The sequence below is a fragment of the Scyliorhinus torazame genome, chromosome 12, assembly GCF_047496885.1.
Source record: "Scyliorhinus torazame isolate Kashiwa2021f chromosome 12, sScyTor2.1, whole genome shotgun sequence".
Classification (NCBI taxonomy): domain Eukaryota; kingdom Metazoa; phylum Chordata; class Chondrichthyes; order Carcharhiniformes; family Scyliorhinidae; genus Scyliorhinus; species Scyliorhinus torazame.
Window position 1 is genome coordinate 195,443,318 of NC_092718.1, and position 11,199 is coordinate 195,454,516.

Genomic DNA, 11,199 nt, shown 5'->3' on the forward strand with positions numbered 1-11,199 from the left:
CAAGGCTCAGTTTGTGAAACTCTGAGTCAGAAGGTTGTAGTTTGAACTCCCAATGTAGAAACCGGAGCACAGAAATCTTGGTTGGCATCTGCATGCTGTACAGAGCGAGCGCTTTGAACCAAGGCCCCTGCTCTTCTTTCAGGTGAAAATAAAAGACTCCATGGCATTATTTGAAGAGGAACACAAGAATAATCCCAGTACCTTGCTCAATATTTATTCCTTAACCAATACCTACGCAGATCATCATAATTTTATTTTGTTATTGTTTGTGGGAGCCTGGAAGGGGCGTGTTTCCCAAATCACAGTAGTGACTAAACTTCAAAAAGTATTTCATTGGTTGTAAAGTGCTTCATGTCCTAATGTTTGTAGTGCTCTCTGTATGTGTTAATACATATTAAGTTAATGTAAAGTAAGTACAGACAAATGATCACTAGATGGCAACACTAACAGGACCCATAAAGATGAGTTTCCCGCTCTTTCTTAGTGTGTGTGGAGAACAGCTAGAGTGAAGACGTGATCTGATCAGAGTGCAGTGTATTATAATTATATTAGTTAATTTAATCTGAACTTATTTGCCTTACTAGTTTAGTATTGAAGTGAAAGAACTCACTAGCTTATTATATATTACTCAATAAAATTTTGTCATCATCTGGAAGACTACGACTATTTATCATCAGAATTCAAGACAACTCGGCAGGACAAAAGAGTAATATTTATATTACAATTTAGTAATATAACAATGTTGTGAAAGTCTTTCTGTAAAATAACCAGTTGGTGGGTTCCTTTCAAAATGGCCGCCAGAGTCTGATGAAATCTTTGGGGCCCATCAATAATTTTGACTCACGCCTGAGTGGAGAAGTTGGTGTTGCTTTTCCACAAGGCTCAAGAGTGGGACTGGCTCAAAAGAGATGCAAAGGAATGAGTTTTGCTTTCTTTTGCAAGGCCAGGAGGAAGAGCAGTCCTGGATAGGTATATTTGAATTGGAGGCCGGCAAGCAGCTCCAAGGACAATTATCACCACTATCTCACTCTGGAATGGCAGCTATGTTGGGTTGAAATGTTAAGTGTTTTAAATTAGTTTAACCAAGCCAGCATGGAAAAACGGTCTCAGTATTCACCGCACATAATTGAGAGTTACTTGCTAAACTTGTGGAATATATTCATTACCTAGATTTTGAACGGAAGAGTGAATTTTAATTAGGAAATGCCTTGCATTATGGAACCTCTTGCTTTATTTTTAGGTCATGGTTTCAAGCTGGCCCCAGTGGTTGGAAAAGTCCTCTGTGAACTCAGCGCTGGAAAGACACCATCCTATGATCTTTCTCCTTTCAGAATGCGTCGCTTCCAGCCAAATTTTAAATCCTTGCTCTGAGGCAACAGTGCCAAGAAGTGAAGATCTGACTAATACATTATACTAAGAGAATGTGATGTCTAAGTTATTTATTTGGTCACTGAAAATTATAATACAAAAGAGTAGATTTTGTTGAGGGGCAGAAGGCATTCACAGTGTTCCTGTTAACATCTTGAAAGGACAGGAAACCCTGCAGCTAGTGATCTTAAAAAGGTTGAATTAAAATAGCTCGAATTTAACCCGTACTCTGAACAAGATAACTAAGAGCTGGTCGGGCATCACGGTGGTGCAGTGGTTAGCATTGTTGCCTCACGGTGCCGAGGTCCCAGTTTCAATCCCGGCTCTGAGTCACTGTCCTTGTGGAGTTTGCACATTCTCCCCGTGTTTGCGAGGGTTTCACCCCCACAATCCAAAGATGTGCAGGCTAGGTGGATTGGCCACGCTAAATTGCCCCTGAATTGGAAAAATGAATTGGGTACACTAAATTTATTTAAAAAAAACTAAGAGCTGGTCATGCCAGAATCATTTATGGACATTTGATTGTTTGAAGGAAAGGGACACGAGAGCTATACTAGCTGGAGAAGGCTCCATCTGCAGAGCCCTGATAAAGATCGTTAATAATCGGCAGAACAACCTGAAGGCTAGGTTACAGTACATAAAAGATAATTAACTACAGCAGCAGAAATTGAACTCTGATCTATTCATTATTTGAATTTCTAATACTTCAGTTTACTAACAGTCAGAAGAAAAGAGCCTTGATTCACTACATCAGACAAACAGGCTGTCTGCAAATAAAGTTAACTGGGTGCCATTTTTCTTTTGGGTCTACTTAAAACGAGCTAATGTTAAGCACATTTTCAACGACATGGTTGGATCTGGCAAGTTACTTGTCATGAGGACAACTTATTTTTTTTCTACTTCTGTGATTTCCCTATGTTTTATGCCATTTTCAGCTAAGACAGCAGGCAACAGACTGTTATGCTGCTCAATAACTAGCTGCTAAGCATGTCCCCGAATTACTGTTCCTCTAAAACTGGCGGCAGTCCTCCCTCTCTGTGAAGAAACAGCTAGTCTGTGCTCGATAATTGCCAATAAATTTTTAAAATGCTCAACATGATGCCTGAGTACACGGAGAACTATAGGCACAACCTGTAGTACAGCATATTAACCATTCAGTGCACAGCACTCTCCAGTAGCATACACGGAACAGAACACTATAGAGGAAACTTGCGCTATAACCAAAATGCTGATTCTGACAAATTTGGCGAATAAAGGAAAAGCTGCATGTTGTACCTCAAGGTAATACAAGGCAGTGTTAAATTACAATGGTGATTTATTAACAGAGGGAACACTTTATATTTACACATCAACACAACTCCATCACAGAACTACTTCCCTCAACTCCCAGCCTTACTCTGAAGATCCCCCACTGCTCGAATCCATGCTCCATTTCCATAGATTCCAGGCGGGTCACGTGGCCTGCAAAGGATTGCCCCGCAAAAGGGGCCACGCGCTACCATACTGTATAAACTGCCTGATTTATAGAAACTTGCAAATACAAAAATACCGATGTTCTTATTGCACAGAGAAATCCACCATATTGAGAACAGCAGAGGAGGAGGTGATCAGCTTCTGTGGTGTCAATGAAACTGACACAATAACAAAGAAGACACTAAAAATCATGAGGTTAACACTTCAATCAGCCATCAATGTTGGTTTATATTACAGTTCAGAAGAGTTGTAAAATGGCTGATTAGAAATTAGGTAAAATGAAGTAGATTTTTAAACCAGTAATTTCCCATGATGCTGCTCAGTAAGTTAGAGGATAATATTTTATAAGGTCAGAATTATCATATATTAAACAATACACCATCCTGCTAAAATGGAGCTATATATAAATTAGTGTCCCTTTAAGGCTGTAAGGTCTAATTGCTGAAAACAATCAGCAGTTAATTATTCTTAGGCAGATAGTCGGGAAAGTTAGAGCTATAAATGTATGTCTGCTGAAGTTAATTAAAAGCTCATCGGTGGGATATATTTAATCGGTGTAAAATAATTGGACTTTTGTAAAAGTGTGATGCAGAAATGCACATGCGATGGTGCATTGATTTTCATTCTGTGTTCAAATATAATTTAGGAGACAAAAAATGATTTTTTGTTGTTGTTGTGCATGACTAAAGACTTAAATAGAACTCCTCTTCAATTCAGATGAATGGTAAACGATGGACTCTGCCCTCATTCATAATGGAACTGGAGAACACCTCCTACTCAAAAGCTTCCTCTTTGGTTGCCCCAGACTAACAACTCTAAAATTTCTCAACAAGAGCGAGCTCTGTTAAGTAGCTCTTTTTGTAACATAGACTTATATAACAGATCCACAAGAATACCTTTCTTCAATCTAAACATCTGCCCCAAGCCCACTATTCCTGTGACAAACAAAAACAATTTTATAAAGCATGTCGGTATTATTCTTACTTAAATCTGAAATCATATTTCTGATAAGCAACAAGAATTTTGTACTTTAAATAGATTTCTATAACTGCAAGAATGCATTCATTCATTATTTTATTTTAATTACCTTGGATTATATAAATGAAAGTGGCTGTTTACAGTAGCACCTGAATTACACATTCCCTGCCTTCGGGTTTTTACCCCCCCCCCCCCCCCCCGTAATTTCTGGTGGCCACTGAACTTCCCTTCCCCATCTGGTCTCTTCACCCGACACTCATTATCCACCGCCCCAGGACTTTCCTACCCTCTCCACCCGGAGACTCTAATCCACCCAGACCCAGGACTTAAGGCTCTGTCATCCTCATCAGGTTCCCCTTCTGTCCACTGCAGCTTCGGTCGCTGCAGGAACCAATGAGCTGCTGGCCAGTCAGACTGAGAGGGAGACGTTCCACCTACAGCCAGTTGACAATCATACTAGCATGAAATAGCTGCGGGGGAAGCAGTCAGCAGGGGAACCTCCCCATTCAGAATACCCCAGGGTGGTGTTCACTAGACCGGCAAACACTTGTTATACATATCATTCACTCGTTTGCAGTTAGAACATTTTGTCCAGTTTTACATTCCCCACTTTAGAAAGGATATGAAGATGTTAGCGAAAGAACAGAAAAGACTCAGGAAGATGATACCAAAGATGAGGGAGACGCTGGCACTACGAGTGGCCCCTAGGTACAATTCCCTCTCCTTTACCATGTTAATTTATGCATGGATGAGAAGTCACCGTAGTCCATTGGAATCCCGGTATTGGGTGGCCATTTTGGTTGCCATGCTTTTACTTCCCTCGTTTTCATAGCAGAAAGCACTTTGCTGCTTTTGATGTGGTGAGGAACTGTCAATCAAGGCTAGTTGTAAACATTGTAGTTAGCATCAAAGCAGGGTACTAGAGGTGCATGCAAGCATGGAGGAAATGATAGATCAACAATCCACCAAGCACCTGGCTATGGAGTAATAAAACTAACAATCACTGGTTAATGCTGTATGAAATTGAATGGAAGGGATTTGAAGCCCTTTGAAATGCACTTGGCTTTTTAAGGAAGCCTCTGACAATTGTGACACGTTGAACACTTTTGTGTGCGGCAGCAGATGGTAGGAAAAGGGAAGTGAAAATGCAGTGATTTTTCACTGTACTGCCTGGACTGCGTTCAGCTTTCAGGCAGGGGTGACTGATGGGCGGCGTGGGTGGATTTGTGTTGTGGGAGGAGGGATGCCTTCCAATAGACGTTGGGGGTCAACTCAATTATGCACTGACCCCCTTGACTCACCGTGGGGTCCATGGGAGGACTTCTCGCTGTGGAGGTTGGTCCATAACTGCGTGGGGAACTGCGGCTTCCAGCCCGTTAATCACGGATTTGCATGCTCCCGCCGGTGTTGGCCGTATAGCTCGCTGACGTTACCAGCAAGGGACCAGAGGGGTGCCAATCCTGTTTTTCAGCCCATGCTCCATTTTCCGCTGGATTGGGAAACCCGCTACCGCCATTGGGTAATGGAGAATCCACACTGAGAAATTTCAATTACAAATAGAAACTAGAAGAAATAGGATTCTTTTCATCAAAACAGAGATTTTGAAATGTTTGAAACGAAGAAAGGTTTTTTGGGGGGTAAATTTGATTAATTATGCACTTGTGTTTTGTGCTATATTCTGGGACGGGGCAGGCCTGATGACATGTAGTCCGCCATCATCTGTGGGCACCATATTAAAAGCGCATCCAACATCATGGACCCAATTTTGAAGCAGGCAATCACCTGAAAATGAAGATGAATCTCTACGATCAGCCTCAGGCTGGAATATGGACCCCGGGGGAAGAAGGTGGATCCCCGGCCACATTCTGAGGCTGGAAAATGGACCCTTTCCAGGACACTGAATGTGAAACATCCACCTGTGGACACTCACTGCTGTGGTGTTCTGGGGTCCAAGGCTGACGGTGGCCTCTATCCTCCACACCGGAGGCAGTCCCCGGCATTGCTCAGGTGAGTCCTGATATCAGCATGCCACATTTCAGATGTTTTCCTGCTGGCACTACACTGCAGAGAATTGGGCATGAGGTTTAGATCAGAACTTTGAAGTTCATGCCACCTCCAGCAGGTATCCTGATCCGCCATGGTAGGTACCAGGGGAAGGTCGCATTGTAAATTCATGCTGGCAGAGAACCAATTTGTGGGCTGCCCACCATTCAACCCGCCAATGGCCACTTGGGAGAATTCCAATCTGTTTTCTTCAACATAGGACCAGCTTTGAATGTATCTGCAGATCTGATGAGCAAAATACTCCCTTTACATAGGGACCAGGGGCGAAATTCTCCAGTATCGGCGCGATGTCCGCTGACCGGCGCCAAAAACAGCGCAAATCAGTCCGGCATCGCGCCGCCCCAAAGGTGCAGAATCCTCCGCATCTTGGGGGGCAAGCCCTAACCTTGAGGGGCCAGGCCCGCGCCAGACTGATTTCTGCCCCGCCAGCTGGCGGAAAAGGCCTTTGGTGCCCCGCCAGCTGGCGCCGAAATGACATTGCCGGGCATGGCGCATGCACTGGAGCGTTAGCGGCCGCTCACAGTGACGAATGTGATAACAAATAGTTACTTTAGAGATATTAGTTACTGTAATGTAAACATAGGCCGGTCTGATTCTGTTAGTTCACAGACAAAGGATTTCAGAACGCATGGCAAAGCAAGGGGCAGGGGTGTCCAGATAAGGAGGAGAAAAGGATGCTGGGTAATAGGAGGCCAGAGGAAGGGATGAGAAGTGAGCCAATCAGGATGTATGGCCAGGTCAGGAGGGGTATAGGATGACCTATGGGAATCATGTATGTGAAACTTGATGCCATTTGAATGTATTTGCAGAAATCCCTTTGTCTCCTTCGTTCGTTTTCCCGGGGTCTAGGAGATTAGTTCTGTGTCGTGTGCCTGTGTGAAATGAATCAGACTTGCAAGTCAAATAAAATAACTAATGCTGTACCTGCAAATCCATCTCGACTTTTATTGAGGCCAGACTGACGGGTAAAGAAATTTATATTTGTCATTTGGTGCCGGAAACCCGGGATTTCTCAAGATGGTCATCTGCCAGCTGCGAACTCAGAATTAGACTGATTATGGACAGAAGGAGAGTGGAAAAAGGGGCCCACAATGTATAGCTGGAAAATGACCGCGCATTGCTTTTTCCCCTCTTATCGTCTTATTAGTCTGGTCACTCGTGGTTGGTACGGAAAGATTGTCTCGACGAAATCAAAGGTCAGTCTGGGGATTAGAAAATTAACACACATGCGCTGTGGAGGGAGTCTCTTCCTCCTCCGCCATGGTGGAGACCGTGGCGAAGGCGGAAGGAAAAGAGTGCCCCAATGGCACAGGCCCGCCCACGGATCGGTGGGCCCTGATCGTGGGCCAGGCCACCGTGGGGGCACCCCCCGGGGCCTGATCGCCCCACGCCCCCCACAGACCCCGGAGCCCGCCCGCGCCACCTTGTCCCGCCGGTGAGAGGTGGTTTAATCCCCGCCGGTGGGACAGGCATTCTAGCAGCGGGACATCGGCCCATCAGGGCGGGAGAATCGCGGGGGGGGGGGGTGCGCCAACCGGCACGGCGCGATTCCCGCCCCCGCTGAATCTCCGGTGCCAGAGAATTCTGCAACCGGCGGGTGCGGGATTCACGCCAGCCCCCGGAGATTCTCCGACCCGGCGGGGGGTCGGAGAATCTTGCCCTAGATCTAGATTTACTTGTAATCCCCCAGAAATGCTAGATTTGCTTGTAATCCTCACTGGATGGAACATTGTCACTGTTGGATTTATTTTCCTTTTTGTTACCATCAATGTTCAACTGAACAACTGACTGAAAAAACTGATGCACCTCAGGTCAATTTAAAGTTGGATTCATTTCTTTCAGGAGTTCAATAGCGAAATTTTAAAAAGAACTCAGAGCAGTATTCTGCTGGAGAGGATAGTATAGTGTTTCTGCTTTTAAAGTGACATGACTTGCTGGGAAGGAACTGAATCAAAAATCAAAGTGCCTGGGGTTCATGTAGAAAAAGACACCTACCAACTGACAGGAAAGCAATCATAAAAAGTGAAATTTAATATTTTTGGAATAATGGGCCATACAAATTTGTTTTCTATTCAGCCTTAAACTATATACAAAGTGTTGCAAAATAAGCTTGCTAGAGGCTGCGAAAAGACTTTCTCTTTCTTTTTGTTCTGCTAGGGCTATTCTTTCTTTTCTTCTTTCTTCTCTCTCCCTTTCTTTTTCCTCTCTCTCTCTTTCTTATTCTCATGTTCCATTTGTTTAATTTGTAACTGAATTTTTGCCATTTCCAATGAGTCAAACTGTAACTCGGGCAACTTTAAATGCTTAGCCTCTGCCATAATTACCTCATCTTTTCGCATTTTATCAGGTAATGTTAACTACAATATTTTTGCCAAATTTAACAGTCTGCTTTTAGTCTCTGTCCGTAAGGTACTGCGTGTGACTGTCTCCACCCCCAAAAACTTCAGAGCTAAAAAGATTGTGGAGGAGTTATTTAAGTTCTTTACTAGATATGGACGACACACAGAAATACAGTCAGATCAAGGATCGAATTTTACCTCAAGATTATTCAAAGAAGTTATGGATAGCTTAGGAATAAAACAATTTAAATGAACTGCGTACCATCCAGAATCGCAGTTAGAAAGGTGGCACAGACATTAAAGACAAAAGTGGCACAGACATTAAAGACAATGGTGAGGGCTTATTGTCACGATTATCCAGAGGGTTGGGAGAAAGGAATTCCATTCGTACTGTTTGCAATTACGGATGCACCTAATGAGTCAACCAAGTTCAGTCCTTTTGAACTAATTTTGAGATAAGAGGACCATTTAAATTGATTAAGGAAAAATTGGTGAGTGAGAAATCGGAAATTACACTATTGGATTACATGTCAAATTTTAGGGAACGATTAAATTGAGCAGGTGAATTGGCTAGACAACATTTAAAAGTTGCACAAAATGTGATGAAACGGATAGCGGACAAGAAATCCAAAGTTCGTAGTTTTGCCAGTGGAGATAAAGTTTTAGTATTGTTACCAGTGGTAGGTGAACCTTTAAAAGCTAGGTTATGTTGACCTTATCAGATTGAAAGGAAATTAAGTGAGGTGGATTATGTGATAAAAACACCAGATAGAAGGAAGACTCACCGAGTGTGTCATGTGAATATGCTTAAAAGGTACTTTGAAAGGGAAGGAGAGAAAAAGGAGGTTTTAATGATTCCAACTCAAAGTGACAAATCAAATCCAGATGACTGTGAATTTGACGTACCTCAAATTAAATTGGAAAACGATGATGTTCTTAGAAATTGGGATAAATTGTTGAGTTATCTTCCAAAGGAAAAACGGACTGACCTGAAAGAGTTATTGATATCACATGGGCAAATTTGTAGAGATAAATTGGAAAGTACTAAAATGGCTATACATGATGTAGATGTGGGAAATGCTGTTCCAAGCAAACAACATCCATATAGATTTAACCCTTTAAAATTGGCACAGGTCAACAAAGAAATTGAGAGTATGCTTAAAAATGGCATAATTGAAGTAGGTTGCAGCCAATGGAGCTCACCCATAGTGATAATACTAAACCAGACGGTACCCAACGGTTGAGGGTGGACTATAGAAAGGTTAATGCAGTTACAAGAAGGGACTCTTATCCTATCCCACGTTTGGAGGATTGCATTGAGAAAGTGGGACAATCAGCTTTTATTTCCAAATTGGATTTACTTAAAGGTTACTGGCAGGTACCTTTATCCGAAAGGGCAAAGGAGATTTCAGCTTTTGTGACTCCAGATGGTATATACCAATTCAAAGTTATGCCATTTGGCATGAAAAACGTCCCAGCCACATTTCAACGGTTAACTAACAAAGTTGTTTCAGGATTACCCAATTGTGCGGTATACATTGACGATCTGGTAATTTTTAGCCAGACATAGAAAGAACATTTAAAACATCTGATGGAGTTATTTGATCGACCTCAGGAGGCAGTTTTGGTGATAAACCTAGCCAAAAGTGAATTTGGAAAAGCCCAAGTCACTTTCCTTCGCCATACAATCTAACAGGGTCGAATCGTCACACGGGATGTGAAACCAACAGTTATTGAGGAGTTTCCGATACTTTGAAGACAAAGGGAAATAATGTGATTTCTTGGCATGAGTGGATCTGATCGAACATTTGTGCAAAAGATTTGTAGCGTGATTGCTCCACTGATGGACTTGTTGAAGAAACGTCGAAAATTTCAATGGACAGCGGAGTTTTAACAGGCATTTGACGGCCTGAAAGCTGTGATAACCAATGCTCCTGTGTTGGAGAATTGCAAGGGACTCTGTCATCAGATTGAACTAAAGTAACTGATTTTAAGAGAAATGCTAAGGCGTAGGGAGATGGACGGATCGAGCAGAGACCTTCTTGTTCAAAGAGACTGTCAATCAAGAAGGATTTCAGTTGGAGGAAGAAGAACAAAAAAAAATGGAATATATCATTATACCTGTTTGTGTGTGTTGTTTTTTGAAATGAGAAAGTATATTTAGTGTGTGCATTTCTAAAAGGATAGTGAGAAGGTGAAAAATGAAACCATTGAAGTGGGTAATAACCTGCCCACACCAAAGAGTTGAGTCAGGTCCATTTATTGGCAAAAGCTTTTGGGAGAAGAGCTGGCACACCGCAGTGCTCACAGTCACCTCAATTTCACACTGGCAGTTAGCCTTTTTTATACATGTTCCTCATTAGCTTGAAGGGGTTACATACATGTCCAATTAGGTCCCCCTAGCAACAATTAGCTTCCAATCACATTCCTCTGAAAACATTCGATAACCAATGTCCACAACTCCTTGTTTTCAGTTACAAGAATAGCAGGTGTCTCAACAGTAAATGGTTAGTTTGCTGCACTTTTGTATCAGAACTTTGCAGAATCTTCCAATCACATTATTGCAAGCTGCACCAGATCTTTGCAGAATCCCAATTACATTATTGTAAGCATAATTAAAACAGAGAGACCCTTAATTTTAACTTCTCCCCGTACAATCCTTAATTTTAACTTCTCCATGTACAATTGTCACCTTAACAATCCCTCCTTTTGGTCAAGGATTGTGTCAACAATTCTTCAGACCAACAATATCCCTGTTGCTGTCTTGTTCCAAATGAAATGAAATGAAAATCGCTTATTGTCACAAGTAGGCTTCAAATTAAGTTACTGTGAAAAGCCCCTAGTCGCCACATTCCGGCACCTGTTCGGGGAGGCTGTTACGGGAATCGAACCGTGCTGCTGGCCTGCTTTGGTCTGCTTTCAAAGCCAACGATTTAGCCCTGTGCTAAATTCAGATCTTGGTCAGACAGACACCTTC

The 11,199-nt window shown here is 42.6% G+C and overlaps 1 protein-coding gene across 1 annotated transcript in view; it reads left to right on the forward strand.

The window, feature by feature from the left end:
- Positions 1-6,814, forward strand: part of pipox (pipecolic acid oxidase) — a 100,133-nt gene extending 93,319 nt beyond the window's left edge. Inside the window, 1 exon segment of the mRNA XM_072469585.1 lies at positions 1,241-6,814. Within this exon segment, the coding sequence (XP_072325686.1) occupies positions 1,241-1,371 (131 nt within the window). The 3' untranslated portion in view covers positions 1,372-6,814.
- The last annotated feature ends 4,385 nt before the right edge of the window (positions 6,815-11,199 follow it).